Below are 20,418 nucleotides of genomic sequence, written 5' to 3'. Positions count from 1 at the left end.
CAAAACTGCCTGATATCAGACCCTGCACTCTTAGAAATAGCTATCAGTTTAACTTGACAAACATTTTCTTAGCACCTACTCCTTTGAACCTCCTGTCCTGGGTATCACAGAAGATGAAAACTTAAGGTGAATAAGCCTGGTTAATGAAGTCCTGCGCTCCTCACTCTAGCGATTTGAACAGTGGAGTCAATACCCAAGCACCGTGACAGTGTATACTTGACTTTGGCCTGCTGTCTGTCTATTCTAGAAGAAAAGTGATTCATGTTTGGCGCATGTCACCAGCCTGCTTCCTGCTGGTAGCATTTGAGGCAAGCCCAGTGTGGGAGCCATGTCTGGGAGAGAAGATCTGTATCCCGGAAGGATGCAGGAGGGGGATGTACCTAGAAAGGTGGAAGGCGTGAGACCGATGTATATAATGACATTTATGTAAAGCAAAGCTTCCACTTGGACATGCCCCAGAAATAAGCGAAGAGGAATACAGCAAGACCGAGAGGCTGGAAAGCTGGAAGCAGGATGAGAACAGGTGTGAGGAACTGATAGGAAAAGCCAGGAGAACCCAGCCTATGTGCTGAGCACGTGTGCAGGAGCTCCCCCTTTAGGCAGCTTGTGACATTGCTGCAGTTGTGTCTGGAAGACCGTGACAAGATGAGGTTTTGGTTAGCAGAACTACCTTCCTTTTTGTTTTTCTTAATCTGATGTTTAAGTTAGTGGCAACTTAGACTAGATGTGTTAGATGCCTGGTGCACATGAAGACACCTGAGTGTAAATCTTGCATATAATTATACTTCCATACCTGTTACCTCATCTTCTCAATGGCCCTGTGAAAAAGGACCAATGGACATTATCCCCAGTCTTTAGGTGAGAGAGGGATCTAAGGGTTTGGTGGCATCTTTGCCTTATCCGCTCACCATGCACCCAGCTTCCATGCAGAGCCAACACCCACACCCCAGACAAATATGAACACACACACACACACACCCCTACCCCCACCCCACCCCTACCCTCACCCCACCCCACCCCTACCCTCACCCCACCCCACCGCCACCCTCTTTGCCAGCCCATCCCTCCATCTCAGAGAAGTGCTGCTCCTGACTGGGCCAGGCCTCCCCTCCCTGGCCTGGGCCATCCCTGCATGGGATTTTCTTTGGTTACACTGCCCACCCTGGGACTGGCCCTAGAACGTGACCCCTTCACTCTCTGATTTGAAGAGAGAGGCTGCAGGAACTCTCCTGAGAAGATTGGACAGGTCATGGTACGTGGGTAGAGGACACATCCAGACCCCTCTCCATCTCATCAGGTAATCATCCCTGAATAGTTTGCCTGTGTAGATGGAGAGGATTGCCCTGGCGTACTGACCTAGATGAGGAATCCTTTCCTAGATAGCACCAAAGTCCAGCTTAACAAGTAGCCCTTTTGGTTTTCAATTGACATCACAAGCTTCCTTCCTGATTTCTGTCATCCCTCACTTCCAGATTCAGTGAAATGTAAAATTGGTAACATTTAATCCAAGAAGTAAATTTTGCATGTGTTTTCTTCTCAAGCATATGGAGATTCCATAAGTCTGCTAAATGGCCAAACGACTGTTTTATGTAGGCACCAAAGCTGCCTCTCTTCCTCCTCTAGTCTCTTCCTTGATTTTTAAGACTCTCTGGGGCTTTCTCTTTTCTTTCCTTCCTTTTTCCATGTTCCTTTTTATTTTTCTTTTTACTGGGAAATTCTATCCCATTTCTATCCCCTACATTTTCAAATGACCCCCCCTCCCCATTCTACATGGTGACATTCTCTTTTTTATTTTATTATCCCAGTTAATCTTGGGGCTTTGGCACAATCTGAGACAGATGATGTTTATATACTCATCATTTATAACTAATCTAACTCTGAAAAAGGTTTGAATTAGACTCATAGTATAAGTTAGACATAACAGAACCACACAACAAGGATAACAATACAAAAACATGTCATTAACACTAAGAAAGACCACCGTACCAGAAAATCTCTCCTAAGGTTTATTATTGTAGTTGAGCACAAAATTTAGCTTTGAGTTTCCTGGCCTCCAAGGCAAAAAGAGAAAGATGCATTGTAAAGCTATCTAATTTAAAAAGGATCTTTTCTGACTTTAGCAAGTTCAGTCCAGGACTGGTACTCTTAGATCATTTTGGTGATCTGAATCACCTGGGGAGCTTTTATAAACAATCTATAACCAAGTCCAGGGTTACACTGAAGGAAATCATTGCACTGTGTTCAGAGCAGCCAGGTCCTTTTGGAGTCACATGGTCACATCTGTAAATAATAGCATCCGTTATATAAAAGTGACCCCCTGGGTTGGAGGTAGGCGTGGGGGTGGAGTATAGGAATCATGACCTTTTCCTCTGTGAGTGGCTCTTAGAGCTCATATGGCTCAGTCTCCTCCTCCACAGATGAGAAACTGAAGCTTCTCAATGTTCCATGACTCAGTCAATGCCACAGTAGTGTTTGGAGAAGCCACATAAGAATGGCTAAGCACAAGAATTTTGGATTCTGGCAGACTTGGATCAAATTCTAGCTCTGCTCCAATACCTGTGGAATCCTATAGGTTACTGAGTCTCGCAAAGCCTCAGTTTGCTCATCTGTAAATAGGGATGATAATAATAATTACCTTCCAAGGTTGTTATTATAATTAAATTAAATAATACACGTTTGAGCTTTTTGTACAGAGCCTGGAACATTGTATGCACTGGAGAAATGGTAGATGCTATAAAATCCTGATGATGATGATGTAGATCATGATAACGGAAAGAAAAACTGAGTCAAGAATTAGGTTGCCGGGGCTTCCCTGATGGTGCAGGGGTTAAGAATCCGCCTGCCAATACAGGGAACACAGATTGGAGCCCTGGTCTGGGAAGATCCCACATGCTGCAGAACAACTAAGCCCGTGCACCACAACTACTGAGCCTGTGCTCTAGAGCCCTCGAGTCACAGCTGTTGAGCTCATGTGCCACAACTGCTGAAGCCCATGGGCCTAGCCCATGCTCCGCAACGAGAAGCCACTGCAGTGAAAAGTCTGTGCACAACGAAGAGTAGCTCCCGCTCACCACAACTGGAGAAAGCCCGCACGTAGCAACGAACACCCACGAACACCCAACTCAGCCAATAAATAAACAAATAAATAAATTTATTAAAAAAAAAAGAATTAGGTTGCCTAATAGCTACTGTATCCCTTTTTCCACTACCCCATTCCACCAGGATTCCTGTCTAGAATTATACTGACCTGAAGGACATTCCTTAGAACTTCACCGTCCAATACAGAAGCTACTAACCACATGTGGCTATTTAAAGTTAAATTAATTAAAATTGAATAAAAGTAAAATTTTAGCTACTCAGTCCCACTAGCCACATTTCAAGTGTCCAGTAGCCACGGTGGCTTGTGGCTGTTGTAATGGACAGCACAGACTCAGAACATTTCCATCATAGCAGAAAGTTCTATTGGAAGCTTCCTTGATGGCCTTTTTCCCCCAACTTCCCTGGGGCAGTATGTTATTTCTTTGTTTATTTCAAAATATTATACTATTATTCTAAGCTAGAAAGGAAGGTTCTCCGGTCTCTTAACTCTGCTGTGAGGACACGCGAGGCCCACAAAGTCTCAAGGACACACAAGGCACATGGCTGGCTGGTGGCAGAGCCTGCTCTAAAACATGCTTCTAACTCAATGCATGAGTCATTCTGTGGAGGCCCGGGGAATCAGCTGTCTTAAGTCTGTGTTTTGATAAGTAGGGTTCTGATTGGTCAGGGCTGGAGTATGAATTTAATCCATCTTGTCAGACTGCCAAATGCAGGGTAATGTGAGTTCAAGGGGTTTATTGCAGGAGAACTAGAATATCATTTTCTAAAAGCCACAGCCCAGTGGCAAAGACACCAAGGACACATAGGGGAACCTCTAGACTATACCCAGTCTTTCCTTTATCTCCTCTTTTTTTTGTGTGTAAAAGAAGAGATTCTGCCTGGTGTTTTAAAAATTGATCCGTTAATGGAATATTATTCAGCCGAGAGAAAAAGAAAGAAAATCCTAACATTTGTGATGACATGGGTGGACCTTGAGGGCATTATGCTAAGTAAAATAGATCAGAGAAAAACAAATACTATATGATCTCATTTATAAGTGGAATCTAAAAAAGCTGAACTCAGAGAAATAGAGAGTAGAAAGGTGGTTGCCAGGGACTTGGGGTGGTGGAATTGGGGAGGTGTTGGTAAGAGGGTACAAACTTCCAATTTTAAGAGGAATAAATGCTGAGGATCTAATGTACAGCAAGGTGACTATAGCTAACAATAGTGTATTATGTACTTGAAAATTGCTAAGATAGTAGATTTTAAATGTTCTCGCCACAAAGATGAAATGGTAATTTTGTGAGGTGATGGAAGTGTTAACTAGCCCTACTGCAGTAATCATAACATATATGTGTATCAAACCATCACACTGTACACCTTACACTTACACTCTGGTATGCATCAACTCTATCTCAATGAAGTTGGGGAAAAATAGCTAAAATAAGGTAAAATTCCTTACAAGAGAACTTTTGCAAGGATAAAGGCTTTGAGATATGTTTCAGTCTCGAAGAGTATCTGTACTGTGTTTTTTGTGGGTTAATTCCAAAAAGCTCAGAACCATTGTCAGTAAAATTTCATAGGTTGATGAACAAAATCAACTTCGTATGACATAGTTTACACCTTTAAATGAACAAACAATTCACTGTAACAAATATTTTAATAAATGCAGTTTCCAGGAACAGATACAATCTCAAGGTTAAAATTCATAGTCTTCAGAAGATAGCTATTGAAAAGAAATGTTTCTGTCTTTTTTTGCTAAACAGAAAGAAACTCAAATCCATGGTGACACAATAAAGGGAAAATAGAGATTTAATGTAAATATTATGGGAACTGATATGAGTGTCCCTTAGAATTCGATTTGGCTATCAGTGACAGAAAACTCAAATAGCAGGTGTTTAAACAAGGTAGAAGTTTGTTTCTCATATAAACCAAGTCTGGAATTAAGAATCCAGGGCAGATATGGCCACTTAACCAATCATCCTTCTCCTGTCTTTTTGGTCTGCCATCTGGTTTCCACCTCATGGTTCAGTTTGGCTGCTTAAGCACCAGCCACTATGTCTACATTCTCATCAGCAGAATGGAAAAAGACCAGAGAAAGCTGGGCCTCCTGTATTTGGGGACTTTCCTAAAAGTCTCACAAGAAGCTTATATCTTTGTAAGAACCAGTCTCCTAGCTGCAAGGGAGGCTGAAAAAATGTAAGCTAGGTGGTCACGAACCCAGCTGAAGATTGGGAGTTTTATTACTAAGGAAGAAAAGGACATATGTGAAGGGACACACAATGATCTCAGCCAGAGTATAAAAACTTCTCCACTACCTTTCTAAACAAACAGTTGTGGTGAACCCTTTGTTTTGCATTCTCAGAGGTATTTTTGTCAACCAATTTTTGATGTTTCTTTTCAAATGCTTTTCTGATTTTGTGTTTTTCAACTGCAATTCTCAGGGAAAATTAAAGTATTAGGAGTTTACAGTTTTATTCCAGGAGTTACAAGGCCCTGTGTGGTTCTTCCCCTGTCGCTCTCCAGTGTTGCCTCCTACCCATCCACCTCCCTCTACCACTCTCTCCCCTCCATCTCAGCTCCAGCCACACCCAGCCTAAGCCTCTTCCTGGAAATGACAGAATGCGTGGTTACTAGCCTTAGCTCTGGGTCCACCTGCGTGCATGTGTATCCCAGTACTGCTGCTTTACTGTGTGCCCTTGGGCAAGTTACACAACCTCTCTGTGCTTCCTTTCATTATCTGTAGATATAACGGTACTGACTTTATGGTTCTTGTCATTACCAAACAAACCAATGAAAGAAAACTGCTCAGAACCATGCCTAGCATGTAATGAGCCCTTAATAATAGCTCCCTTTTTTGAGCATTTACTATATGCTCAGCACTTTACAGAGATGCTCTCACTTAATCTGCACAGCAAGCCTGTGGGGTGGCCTTACTATTTTTCCCATTTTACATATGCGGAAACTGAGGCTCAGAGAGGTTCAGTAATTTGCCCAAGGTCCCACAGCAAATGATGGAATGTAGGGCTTTCTGTCTTCAGGCTGTGTGTCCTTTCCACCACACCGGCACTAAATTCAGAGGTGCAGTGGGTTTCTTTGTAAGGCCGTGTGCTGCCTTTTGGAGACTTTTATAATAATCCTCTTGGAGGCAGGGGCAGGCCCAGACCCTGGGAGCCCATTTCTGGCCTTTGCCTTTTGGTCTTGCGCTTTTAGGTTTCTTGAGCCTCACTGCCAGGATATGAAGCCACACAGCCTCTGCCACCTCCCGGGTGTTTATCTTTTGTGCCCAAGGCTGCAAGGATGGTTCTGTGGCAGCCTTGAACAGAGCCTGTGGCTTCCCCACTTCTGAAGTCATGACTCCCCTCCCAGTGCCATTTATATCCTAGGCCCCATCATCATTCTACCCACTTGAGATCAGGTTCCCACCACAGAGGCTTCTGTGTCCCTCAGCCAGGCTCGGCTGTGCTGTAGCCAACAGCCTAGAGAGGAGAGGTGCAGGCTGGTCTCTGGGCCCTGCGTGATGTGTGAGGAAGGACCTCAGGCTTGCCAAGCATCCCACAGCTCAGAGCTGGCATTCTCTAGACCTGAGGTAGTCATCAGAAACCTGGGACTAGATGTAGAAAATGGACTAGATGCATATGCCAATTGTAGTAGACTGAATAGTAGCCCCCAACAATAACAGGTCCTAATCCCCTGCAACCAATAGAGGTTATTTTTATAAAGAAAAAGGGTCTTTGCAGATGTGATTCAGTTAAGGGTCTTGACATGGGGAGATTATCGTGCATTATCTGGGAAGCCCCCAAATCACAAGTGTCCTTATAAGAGAAGGGAGATTTGACACACCATTGAGGGAAAGGTGATGTAAACACAGAGGCATAGATTATTAGAGTGATGTAGCCACAAGCCAAGGAATGCCAGCAACCACCAAAAGCTGGAAGAGGTAAGGAATGGGCTCTCCCCTAGACCCTCTGGAGGGATCCTCCACCTTGATTTTGGACTTTTGGCTCCAGCACTGTGAGAGAATAAATTTCTGTTGTTTCAAGCCACCAAGTTTGTGGTAGTTTATTACAGCAGCCACAGGAAACTAATCTACCCAGCAAATGGCCAGAACCCAGGACTATGCATTTTAACCAATTCCCAGGTGATTTTTTTAAATTGATTGATTGATTGATCGATTGATTGGCTCTGTTGGGTCTTCATTGCTGCGCACGAGCTTTCTCTAGTTGCGGTGAGCGGGAGCTACTCTTCATTGTGGTGCACGGGCTCCTCACTGCAGTGGCTTCTCTTTTTGTGGAGCATGGGCTCTAGGCACATGGGCTTCAGTAGTTGGGGCACACGGGCTCAATAGTGTGGGCTCTGGAGCGCAGGCTCAATAGTTGTGGCACACGGGCTTAGTTGCTCCACGGCATGTGGGATCTTCCCTGCTCAGGGATCGAACCCGTGTCCCCTGCATTGGCAGGTGGATTCTTAACCACTGTGCCACCAGGGAAGTCCCGCCCAGGTGATTTTGAGCTCCCCCTGCCAAAGATGGAAAACTAGACAGAGTACCTAGACTGAAACTCCAGGAGGACTGTGAATTCTCACTCTTCATCATTTTTGCTCCTCTCCTGTTCAAATTGTGAGACCAGAGCATATTGAGTGCTTACAGGCTGATGGGAAAGTCCAGAGAGGAGGTGGAGGTTGAGTTGTTGGACTGCAGGGAGAGCAGTGATGGGGCCACGTGCCCAGGGAAGCGGGGAGATGGAGGTGGAGGAGGAGTCCTTCCTCTCTAGGATGGGAGGGAGAATGAAGGCTGGGGGAAGGGCAGCTGTTTGTGGGCAGCAAGGAGATTGTTACTATTTGTATATCATTTTTGCTCTACCTGAACCCGCTTGCACCTCTGTTCTCCACTTATGACCCTCCAAGCCCTCTAAATCACCGTCTTCAGAATGTGTGACAGGAAAGCCAAGGAAGCTTGAGTGGTCAGTCATATGCACCTGCTGGCACTATTAGCAGAAACCCCCTCTTCACCAGTACCCCTTGGCACTAGCCCCATTTCAGGGCATGTATATATTCACCCATTGACTTTCACACCGCAGGGGACTTGTCCATTGGTACGGATGGCTTACTCTGTAGCATTGGCTTACTCTGAAAGCATTGGCCCTACCCCACCCACAGTACCTTTATTTCAGTTCCCAAGCCATGTGTCCACACACTCAGGATGCTGGCAAGTGGTCCTCTGTGTGACCCGGCCCCCAAGCTTCCTCCCTGCGCCTGCCAATTTTGCATGATGCTGAAGGGGGTGGGATCACCGTAGAAAGAGGAGGCTGCGTCACTGCAAGTGATTAAGTCCCCTGGCACTGGTTGCTGGTGTTTATTAGGTAGAGTTTTCCAGAGAAACAGAACCAACAGGTTGTGTGACCCAGGAAAGAGTCATTGTTGCAGCTCAGATCTGAAGGCAGTGAGCTGGCAGTTTCCCTGTTTGGAGGAGACCAGTCTTTTTTCTCTTCAGGCCTCCAACTGATTGGATGAGGCCTACCCACCTTATGGAGGATAAATTGCTTTACTCAAATTCCATTGATTTAATTGCTAATCTCATCAAAAAAAAAATATTTTCAACAATCAGCAACATCCAGACTACGTATCTGGGTAATATGTGTTTGAGCATATATCTGGGTAGCTGTGGCTTAGCCAAGTTGACACATAAATTAACCATCACAAAGTGTATTTTTTAAGCATTTACATTCCCAAGATAATGCTAAACACTGTCATGAGTACAAAATACCTATCAGATGATGGGATGGGAGCTTGGTTCAGAACAAATTCCCCAAGACTGAAAGACGATGTTTCATAAGATTGTTGGAAAACTAAAGGAGAATCCTGGTGAGTGGCAGAACCCACCTCCCCTGATAAAAGCTGAAATCACCAAACACGTGTTCTCCCAGCCTCTCCTACAGCTTGGTGTAGCCTTGTGACCTAAGTTCAGCCAATCTGACATACCCCCAGGTTTAATCAGGAGGTCCAGGTACAAACAAGCTCCTTCTTCCCTACTGTTGCCTCCTGGGCCTCTCGCCCCTCTTACAGCTCTCTCCCTCCTGGCCTCAAGTTCTCCCCCCTTAAAACATGATAACCAAATTCACTGTCCCTGGTTTCTGGCTTGAGTTAAAAGACTCCCTAGGGCCTGGTTATTTACATGTGGTCAATAGATTGGCAGCTGCATCATTGCCAGGAAGCTTGTTAGAAATGCAGAATCTCGGGCCCTACCCTAGACCCACTGAATGAGAATCTGCACTAAGATCCCAGACTATTCACATGCATGTTAATATTTGAGAAGCGGTGACCTAGCCCGCATCCTTGGCTCCTCTCACTCCAGGCTGTCTGCAGGAACCACGCCCACCCCAACCCCACCGTAGGCAAGCCCACCATACTTTGCACAGTAGGGCTGTCACTATAGTAACCAGCCATGGCCACCTCTGACCTCCGCCATCATCTTCCTAGCTCTGGTCTCACAACTGCAGTGAGATTACAGTGAATATTGCTATAGAAACCAGCACTGGATGCTGGATATTGTCTACTATCAATTCTTCTCCTTGTCCTTCACTCCCTGTGTCTCTGAAATTATAAGCCTCGCAAACCACAGTCAAGCATCTAAATTGCTCTCCAACCTAAGAAAGACTCAACAAATAACAAACATGAAAAGTCAGGGCCACACAGTTTATAAAGGAAAGGCACGGCAACTGCAGAGATTTGCTTTGATTTGAAAACAGAAGATGGAAGCGTCGCTCTGTGTAGCAAGGCTTTTTCCTCCATCCAGCAGAGAGAAGGTTGAATGATGCTGAAAACAATGGTGGTGGTGATGATGATGACAGGCACCACTTATGAGCACTTTCTTGGTACCAGGTGCCAGGCTGCACATACATCATCCCATTCAGTTCCTACAATAACTCTGTGTTAGTTTTCCATGGCTGCTATAAAAAACTGCCACAGGGACTTCCCAGGTTGTCCAGTGGTTAAGACTTTGCCTTCCAATGAAGGGAGTGTGGGTTTGATCCCTGTGGCCAGGGAGCTAAGATCCCATGTGCCTCGAGGCCAAAAAAACAAAACATAAAACAGAAGCAATATTGTAACAAATTCAATAAAGACTTTTAAAAAATAAAAATAAATTTAAAAAACCTGCCACAAACGTGGAGGGTCAAAACAGCACAAATTGATGATCTTACAGTCGGGGGGCGGGGGGGGAGGTCACAAGTACAAAATCAGTTCCTCTAGGCTAAAGTGTCAGCAAAGCTGGTTCGTTCTGGAGGCTCCAGGGGAGAAGCTATTTCCTTGCCTTTTCCGGTGTCTGGAGGCCGCCTGTGTGCCGTGGCTTATGGCCGCTTTCCTGCATTAGTCCAGCTTCTTGCTTCTGTTGTCACCTCTACTCTCTCCTTTCACCTTCTTGCCTCCCTCTTCTAAGTTTGCTTGTGATTTCATTTCCAGCCCACCTGGATACTTCAAGATAGTCTTCCCTACTCAGAATCCTTAACTTAATCACATGTGTAAACTCTGTTTTATCAGGTAACATTGACACTTGGGTGGGGGGGCATTATTCAGCCAACCACACCCTCTGAAGTAGGTACTGTTATTATCCCCATTTTTCGCAATGAGAGAAGTGAGGCATGACCATCGGAATAGTCCGTGGTGTCCACATCCACAGTTGGCTGAATCCGTGGCTGCAGAACCCATGGATATAGAGCGCCCGCTGTACCATGCCATTTTATGTAAGGGGCTTGAGCATTTTGGTACCTGTGGGGGTCCTGGAACCAATTCCCCATGGATACCAAGGGACAACTGTACTTCTTTCAAGGTCACACAGCTTGAAGGTGGAGGTGGAATCCAGCTCTTAGTCAGCCTGTCTCCAAAGCCCAAATTTCTAACCTCTGCATGGTACAGCCTTCAATTGGCTTTGAATTCATCTACCATTGTCACTAGCTTGAAGGAAATGAACCAAAAACCATCAGCTCTCTAAAGAGTGTGAGCTTCCAGTGGAAGCTCCTCTACGCAGACTAAGACCTCCAGGGCAGAGCAAAATTTAAGTCAGACCATAGGCATATTAGTCTGCCGGGGCTTCCATAACAAATTATCCCAGACTAGGTGGCTTGAGCAAAAGAAATGTATTTCTCACAGTGCTGGAGACTGGAAGTCCAAGATCCAAATGTCAGAGGGTTGGGTTTTCTCTGAGGACTTTCTCTTTGGCTTGCAGACAGCTGCCCGCTTGCTACATCTTTTATGTGGTTGCCACTCTGTGTCTCTCTGTGTGTCCCAGTCTCCCTTCTTATAAGGACACCAGTCACAATGAATTGGGGCCCACTCTAATGGCCTCATTTTAATACAGTTACATTCTAAGGTTCTGGGGGTCAGGGCTTCAGTGTATGAATTTGGGGCGGGCACAATTCAGCCCATATCAACAAGCATTGCTTGGACATCAGGAACAAGGCAGCTCAGCCTTCTGAGATGAACTCCAGAGCCCTATGGATGCCCTCACTCTCGGCTTTGATGCTTGGTTCACAATCCTCCACCCCCATGTCTCCAAGCTCACCTGCAGTGACCCTGTCAATACCCTGGCTTCATCTCCCGTGGCTGCTGTGACTAATTGCCACAAACTCGGTGGGTTAAAACAATACACATTTGTTGTATATTTCTAGAGGTCGGTAGTCCAAAATCAATTTTACGGGGCCAAAATCAAGGTGTCAGCAAGGCTGCTTTCCTTTGGAGGCTCTGATGGAAGAATGCTCTTTCTCACCTTTTCTAGCTTCTAAAGCTGCATTTCTTGCGCTCCTTGGCTTGTGGCCCTTCCTTCATATTCAAGCCACCAGCAGAGCATCTGTCTTCAGTGTCACCTGTGTCAGATCTCCTTCTGTTTCCCTCTCATAGGGACTCTTGTGATTGCAGTTAGGGCCCACCTGGTTAATCCAGGATACTGTTTTCAAGATCCTTGACTGGACCACATCTGCAGACTTTCTCTTGCTATCAGCAGTCACAGGTTCCAGGGAAGAGGACCTGATATCTTTGGGCTCCATTATCCAGCCAACCACAGTGATCCTTCCTCACACATATCCTGGCAACCCCATCTGTCCTGGTGGGCCAAATAGGACAGGGTGCATGTGAAAGCCCTTGGTTGAGCAGTAAAGGTCTTTTCTGCCTCAGGGCCTTTGCACAGTCTGTTACTGCTGCCTAGACCGTCCATCTCTCCACACACACATTCACATATGGCCAATTCCTTCACGTATTCGGGGTTTTGTCACCTCCTCAGAGAGGCCTTCCCACTACCCCCCCTCAACCCTGTTTATTCTCTATCCCAGCACCCTGGCACTGATCACAGTTTGTAATTGCTTTATGACTTGTTAGTCTGTGGCTTTCTTATCTGTCTCCCTGTTAGACTGCTAGCTCTATGAGAACATAGATGTGTCCTGTTCTCCACTCTGTCTCCAGCCCCTGGACGCATACCTGCCTTATGGATGGTCCCTAGAGGATTGTTGGATGAATAAATGACATTAATAGATAACATTTCATCAGTTACACACCTTTGGCCAGGTTTGGGTTTTATCACTGAAGGCAATGCCTGTGGCTCAGTGTTCCCCAAATCCAACCATGACCTCTTTGACCTTCTATTTTCTAATCTCTCCAGAGCTTTCTGTGCTTGTCATTAGGACCTTCCCGTGCTTCTTCCCGTCTTCTCTGATCCACACCCTAGACTCACCCTAAGCCCCCAGGCGGCTGGCTAGTTCAATAGAATCAAAGAATTGTAGAGTAGGAAGGAGTCACACAGACCCAGGGTTGGCCAACTGTGACCCACCATCTGATTTCGTGAATGAAGTTTTCTCGGAACACGGCCCCCTCTGTTATGTGTGTACTGTCTGTGGCTGCTTTCTCACTGCAATGGCAGAGTTGAGTAGCTGCAACAGAAGTGGTATGGCCCATAAAAACTACCTGGCCCTTTACAGAAAATGTTTGCCAACCCCTGAAATAGACCCTCTGATCCAAACCCACCCACTTTGCAGATGAAGACACTGAGAGCCAGAACGTTTACAGTCCAGAACCAGGGTCCTGCTGTGAGCTCTGGGCAGATTCAGCACTGGAATTCAGTTCCCCAGAATCCTGAACAAACCAAGCTCTCCCACGTAGCCCACCCCTCCCCCCACGAGACTCCCTTTCTACTCTGGGTGGTCACCCTCATCACCAGCTCTCTTCACCATTTCGGAAAGACCCCACCCGTGTATGTCCTCCTTGAATCTGGGCCCAACAACCTTCCTGAACTGACTTGCTATCTTGACCCTGCAAGAAACGCATCTAGGCTTTCTTTTCCCTTCTAGAACCTCTGGTCCAACCACCACAAACCTTCTCTTCAAAAGCCATAGCAACCATTTTATTTTAGGGTTTACTTTTTTTTTTATTTTATTGAAATATACTTGATTTATAATATTGTGCCAGTCCCAGGCACACAGTTAAGTAATTCTTTTTCAGACGTCCCCCTGCTACAGGCTACTACAAGATATTTAGTATAATTCCCTGTGCTATGCAGGAGGTCCTTGTTGGCTATCTGTTTTATACATAATAGTGTGTATATTTTATGCCTAAACCCCTAATTTATCCCTCTCTCCTTTCCCCTTTAGTAATCATAAGTTTGTTTGCTATGTTTGTGAGTCTATTTCCATTTTGTAAATAAGTTCATTTGTATCATTTTTTTAGATTCCACATATAAGCAATATCATGTGATATTTGTCTGACTTCACTTAGTATGATAATCTCTAGGTCCATCCATGTTGCTGCAAATAGCAATATTTCATTCATTTTTATGGCTGAGTAGTATTACATTGTGTTCCACATCTTCTTTATCCATTCATCTGTCCATGGACATTTAGGTTGTTTCCATGTCTTGACTATTATAAATAGCGCTGCTATGAACTTTGGGGTGCATGTATCATTTCTAATTAGTTTTGTCTGTATAGTATATGCCCAGGAGTGGGATCGCTGGATCATATGGTAACTCTGTTTTTAGTTTTTTTAAGGCCATAGCGATGATTTTAATGGCTCTGCCCTGGTCAGGGGTTATTAAACCTGACTTGCTCCAAAATTCCCAGAGGTGCTTATTTAGAATACAGATGCCCAGGCCCCACTCCAGACCTGTTGAACCAAAACTCTGGGGGTCAAATCAGGGCCTTGGCAATTTTCACTCCTTCCCCCCGCCCATCCTCCCCCGCTACCCCCGTGATTTTGATGTTGAATCCACTTCACTAAGCCATGAGCTCCTCAGCCTCCTCTAGGTTTTAGTCACTACAGACAACTTTAGAACAAAGTCAGTAGCCAGTGGAACATTGTTCTTAAAAAATATATCAGGAGAATGCAGTCTTCTTTCCCTCAACGTTCTCCACCATCTGCTTAACTCAAGACCCTAGCATGCTTTCCCATCTCCAGCTCCTCCAAAAGAAACATCACAAATAATACTATTTTTCTTTCCCTCTGAGTAGACAAGATAAGAAGATTTTTAAATGAGTTGCTGGCAAAGTATTCATGAGCTTATAAACTATTGAGGTCAGAGTGACGAAAAGAAGGCAATGTGGAAAGGGGAAAATAGGTACATAGAAAATTCCAGGAAAGGCTGGAATCCAGAGGTTCGAGGTTTCTTATTCTGGTGCTCGCCAGCTGTCTTGATTAAGATGTTATTTTGAAGGCAGTAGGGCCTCTTTTTCTCCTCTTCGGTATTCATCAGGTGCTGGCTGCATGCCCTGGGCCTCAGCATCTAACGCGAAAGGCAGGCACTCAAGGGCAGTCTGCTAGAGACACAGCGCCTCCCCCCCACCCCACCCCGCCAAGCCCCGGGACTGGGACTTATGGACTCTGCTTCGGGGGGCACAGAGCAAAGGAAAGGCAGACCAGGGGGTGGTAGGGTGCTGCCTCTGAAAAAACAACCCAGAGGGGCATTCTCTGAGCACCTGGGGATGGTTTCAGCAGTGTCAAAAATAAGTCCTGCTCACCTGAGACTGTAGAATCCAATTCAGTTTCACGTCAGTGTGTGTTTATTGAGTGCCTGATTCAGTTTGGGTGATGGAGAGAATGAGAGAATGAGGAGGACAGCCTAAGCGGCAGGTTGAGCCAGGCAAAAATTCCCTGGGAGTCTGCCCCACAGGTCCATGGGTCCAGAAACTCAATTTTATCTCTTTCACCCAGTAAGGAATTGATAAATCTTAGTCTGTTTCACGAACACAGTATTTATTAAGTGCTCACAGCCTGCCAGGCACTGCCCTGGGAGTAGGGATGGGGCTGGATCGGTGAATCCAGCATTCCCAGGTCCCTGCCCCATGGAGTTTACATTCTAATGCGGCATCTGCAAAGCCACGGGTAAGGCCACTGGGGTGGGGGCTATGATGAGAGGGGTCCTTGTTGGGAGGAGTCCTCAAGAGAAATATTTAGGGAGAGGTGAGATTTGAACTGTGGTTTGAAGGTTAAGTGGGGTGTGGATTTTTAAAGATCTGGAGGCCTTACAGATAGGAGATTGAGCTGTGTGAGCAGGAATGAAAATGTCATGCCCTCAGAGGTCCAAGGCCAGATCACTTCCCATGGTGCTGGGAAGTTGGACAAGAGAACTTGGGTACCACATGGGGTCATGGCACATGGGCACCACATGGGGTCATGGCACATGGGCACCACATGGGGTCATGGCACATGGGCTGTGTAGTCAGATGTCTTGGGTCTGACTCCCAGCTCTCGTACTTGCTAACCCTGTGACCCAGGACATGTTATTTAACTTCAGTAAACTGCATTCTCCTGATCTAGAAAATGGGCATAATCATAACTAGCTTGTAGGTTGGTCCTAACCATTTAGATGAGACCAGGAATGGGATTAACTGAGATGAATGCAAAAGCTGTTGAATCTTAACATTGGATAAGTAGCTTGCTTTCTAGGAAAATTGAAACCTGCCATCAAAACATGGTGGGAAGCTCATGACATCTGCATACTGTCAGGGGGTTGCTGCCTTGGGTCAATAAACCCTTTATTTACCACCCTTTTCTCCCTCCCATGGCAGCTAGGGTGAGGCAGGAGAGCTGCTAGAATATATTAGCATGATCTGGCCTTCTGAACTTTTGCACCCAGGGGTCCCATGTGCCTCACCCTGGTCGTAGCTATGCTGAATGGTAGGCAACCTTTTTGATCTACACCATGCATTTTTCAAAGCATGGCCCTTGGTCTACCTAAATCAATATCATAGGGACAGCTTTTTAAAAGTATATTCATGGATCCTATGCAATCGGCATTACTGGAGATAAGGCCAGGGAATCTGCATTTTCCCACACACACACACACACACACACACACACACACACACACACACACGCACGCGCAAAACCAGGTGATTCCCAGGCCCTATACCATACTTTAGAGCAGAAGTTCTTTGAGTGTATACCTCCAGCCTGGCAGCATCAAGATCGCCCTAGAAGTCATTAGAAATGCAAATTTTTGGCCACCTCCCCGGATCTGCTGAATCAGTCCCTCTGGGGATGGAGCCCAACAATCTGCATTTTAACAAGCCCTCCAGAGAATTCTGATGCGCATTAAGTTCACCTGGGGGAGGTTTTAAAGACTGCCAATGTCCAGCCCCATCCTAGATGAATTAAATAAGAATCCCCGGGATAGGACTCGGGTATCAGTATTTTGCAAAAGCTCCCCTGCCCTCAATCCTAATGTGAGAATGGAGTTTATGATCATCACCGGAAGAAACAGGAAGATGGCACAAATGTATTACACGTAGAAAGTTATAGTTCAGCCATAAGCATTATCTCGGTTACTTCTGGCGGCGAGTTGGACGCGTGCTGGATCCCTTTAGCTGGTGGGGAGCCTGGGACTTCCCAAGGCCTCAGGGGTGTGGCCAAGGTCGCAAAGCGCCGCCCCTTCCTCCGCCGCACTTTGCTGGCAGTTCTGGGCTGCCCCGCCAGGCTCTCCGGGAAGGCTCCTCGTTTCCAGATGCTAAAGCCTGCTGGCAGCTTGGTGCTTGGGCAGAGCTGAGGCCTGGGAGAACTCCAGGATGACAAGGAGCAGCTAGGGGTGGGAAGAGAGAGTTAGAGGACAATTTACGATTGGACTCACCATGGGGAGCCCGAAGTCCTAATAATCCCAGGAATTGATTGGATTTTCTACGAAGCACCCGACCCTGTGCTTGGTGCTTTAAGTGAGTCATCTCCTTTATGTTCACATGATCGCCGAGGGAGATTACACTCACAGAAGAGTCACATCGTATCCTTTCAGTCATATTATCCCCGTTCTACAGATGAGGAGACTGAGGCCCAAAGACTCAGGAGAGCCTGCCCCGAGGTCACCGGTGCGGTCCGGATGTCTCCAAAGGTTCTCCCACTTTGAACTGAGAGACAGGGTCTCCAAGGAAAAGAGGATGGGGATAGGGCGTGGGGGTGGGATTGGAGATGAGCGGGAGGGTGGGGCTGAGCCAGCAGCCCCCGCAACGGCCGCCCTAACGCGTCTCGGTCCCTCCCCGCCGCAGGCCCTTCCTCGTGCTGCCGCCGCTGATGGAGTGGATCCGGGTGGCCGTGGCGCACGCCGGCCACCGCCGCAGCTTCTCCATGGACAGCGACGACGTCCGCCAGGCTGCCCGGCTGTTGCTGCCCGGCGTGGACTGCGAGCCGCGCCAGCTCAGGTAGGGCGGCGGGCGGAGGATCCGGGGGCGGCGGGGCGCAGGGAGGGCGCCCTTCCCCGCAGACTCGGACCGCCTCCCGGTGCCGGCAGCGCGGCCCCAGCCCGGGGGGCTCGGGGCTGGTTGCGCCCAGGGCGGTGTGCGCGGGGCAGCCTTGCAGTCTTTGAGATCGAGGCTCCGCTGGTTTAAAGCACAGACGCCTAACAATAAGCAGCTCCCTCGAGTTGCAGGGACGGAGGAGGACGAGGAGCAAGGCTGTGTGGGAATGCTTCTCGTTCTTCGATTACAAGATATCGATGTGCCTTAATTTTGTTCATACTCTTTCTATTCTATTCTCTCTCCCTCTCCTTCTCTCCCTTTCTTCCTTCCTCCTTGCCTCTCTCTCCCTCCCTCTCCCTCTCCCGCCCTCTTCTGCTCTCTCTCCCTCTCTCCACTAGAGGTAAATTATTGTCTTCATGTAGTTTTCTAGCAAAACCTTGCAGCGTAGAATTTCTGGCTGGGTCAGAGCGCGCCTGTGCTTTCTCACTTGGCACGGGGATGGAGTGGCTCTCCCTCCTTTCCTCACGCCTGCTCCCAGGTCTCTCCTGCATCAGGGTGGGAATTATTCATGCACCTCTCAGGGACCCCATGCAGGGGAGATCACTTTCATCCAAAGTGAAAGAAACAAAACAGCTCACAGTTGAGTCAAAACCTAGCTGTAAATGCAGAAAATACAGAAACTCAGACGCGATGTGTGCACATGTGTGGTGTGCTTTCCTCACTCCCTGCGCTGATGTCCAGGTGGTCATTGTCACCATTTTCAAATCCCCATTGCCCACCCAAGGAGAAACTGCCCTTCCTCTAAAATTCATCTAGCCCGTGATATGCCCAGGCTGCAGAGATGTCCACCCTTCCAGGATCTGATTGGGGGTCTGCAAGGAAACGGAGGGTTTCCAGTATCAAGCATACCCTACTGAAAGCCCAGAGATGCCCCGCAGCCCAGGAACATGCAGAGGCCTAATGGAAGTCAGCAAGCATTTATTGAATGCTTACCATAAACTGAGCACTGTTCACAGAATAATTGATATCGAATATTCCCCAAACCCTGTGAAGTGGGTACTATTATTATGCCCACTTTACAGATAATAATACTGAGGCACAAATAGGTTACATAACATGCCCAAGGTCACAGGACTTGTAAGTGGTGGAGCCAGGATATGAATTCAGGCAGCCCAGACCCTCAGGCCCCCATAGTTCTAACCATAGAGTTGTACTTTCTTCAGATTTCTGTCTAGACAGAATCTGCCTGTGCCACCATCCTTTACACTTTGTCACCTAGAGTAACAGCAGGTCTCAGGGAGAGAGACAAGGGAGCAGCCATTTATTGAGCACCTGCTATGTGCTGGTTATTAATTGCAACAAGAGATTTGCATTCATTACTTGTCTCCTTTGAGCCCTGAAGCAGCCTCCTGGGGTTAGTGTAAACTTCCCATTTTACAGATTGGGAAGCTGTTGGTGGGACAGATTATAGGTGGAGATGTCAGGGATTCGATCCTGTGGCTCTTACTCTGAAGCCCATCATCTGCCCACCAGACTCTCTTGCCTCCTGTTTCCTGAGCGTGGCACCCTACCTCACTCCCACTGCCCCTGTTCACGGTCCCCAGCTCTGACCTGGGATGACCTTGAGACTCCAGCTCTCCTCTTTGCAGCAAACCTGAGGCCACTGGGTGGCAGGGAAAGTAAGATGCTTCTTTAACTCTTGCTGACAAAGTACTTCTTATTTGTCATGCTCTCAGGAAACCCCACAGCTTAAAGGCTCCAGGGTCCCATTGCCTGGCTCCACATCCCACCACCGTGGCTAATTTGCTGTGCAGCCTTAGGCAAGCTGGTTAACCTGGATCTTAGTTTCCCCACCCGTAACATGGGCACAATAATAGCAGCCCCCTCAGAGATTGGTGCAAGCACAAAGCAAGGTCATGAACATGAAAGACCCACACAGTGCCTAAGAGGAAGTGACATGAGCGTTATTAGTGAGCATTACCCCAGGTCTCTGCTCTCCCTGCAGTCAGAATGCAGGCTCATACCTTGGTATTGCTTTATCTTAACACTTTCTCATGTGAGCCTCAGAACAAATACTCTTGTTATCTCAGGAAAGTAGTGCTTCCCCATTTTACAGAGGAGGAAATCAAGACCCAACAGGATTAGGTAACTCTTCCAACATCACACAGATATTAAGTGACAGGGTTAGGAGCCAAATATCAAACCCAGATATCCAAAGATATAACCAACTTTTCTGGTCCCTGCCCTAGACCTAGAGTCAGCCCTCTTGGAGGATGCTGATAATCTTCTTCCAGATGCTTCTATTCCTTATCCTAATTCCATAGACTGAACAGGCGCTCCAAGGGCTGCTGGCATCTCTGTGCCCCTCCCCAGCACAGAGCTTTTGCTACATGGTCTAGTGACCAAGTGTCACACCGAGGAGTTCAATTTCAACGTCTGTCCAGTTTGAGACATCAGCCTTGCCATTCGAGATGTGATTGTGATCACCTGTCAGGCCAAGATGCAGACAGAGCAGGGAAACAAAGGAAGCCAGTTCCACTTGAGTCTGTAGGCTATGTTTAGTCATTTACCTCTCAATTCTTGACTCATGTGTCTCCAGGGTGATGATATATGTGTAAAAAATATACTAATTGATTGTTCC

General features: G+C 46.9%; 1 protein-coding gene across 2 annotated transcripts in view; it reads left to right on the top strand.

Moving 5' to 3' along the window:
* Positions 1-20,418, top strand: part of ABTB3 (ankyrin repeat and BTB domain containing 3) — a 298,989-nt gene that overhangs the window by 210,829 nt on the left and 67,742 nt on the right. For both annotated transcript variants that reach the window (XM_057741445.1, XM_057741444.1), the window contains exon 4: positions 17,589-17,741. In XM_057741445.1, the coding sequence (XP_057597428.1) occupies positions 17,589-17,741 (153 nt within the window). The remainder of the gene's footprint in view (positions 1-17,588; positions 17,742-20,418) is intronic.

Source organism: Hippopotamus amphibius, chromosome 7 (genome assembly GCF_030028045.1).
Source record: "Hippopotamus amphibius kiboko isolate mHipAmp2 chromosome 7, mHipAmp2.hap2, whole genome shotgun sequence".
Taxonomy (NCBI): Eukaryota; Metazoa; Chordata; class Mammalia; order Artiodactyla; family Hippopotamidae; genus Hippopotamus; species Hippopotamus amphibius.
Note: the sequence above shows the minus strand (reverse complement) of the source record. Positions and strands in the feature narration are given on the sequence as shown.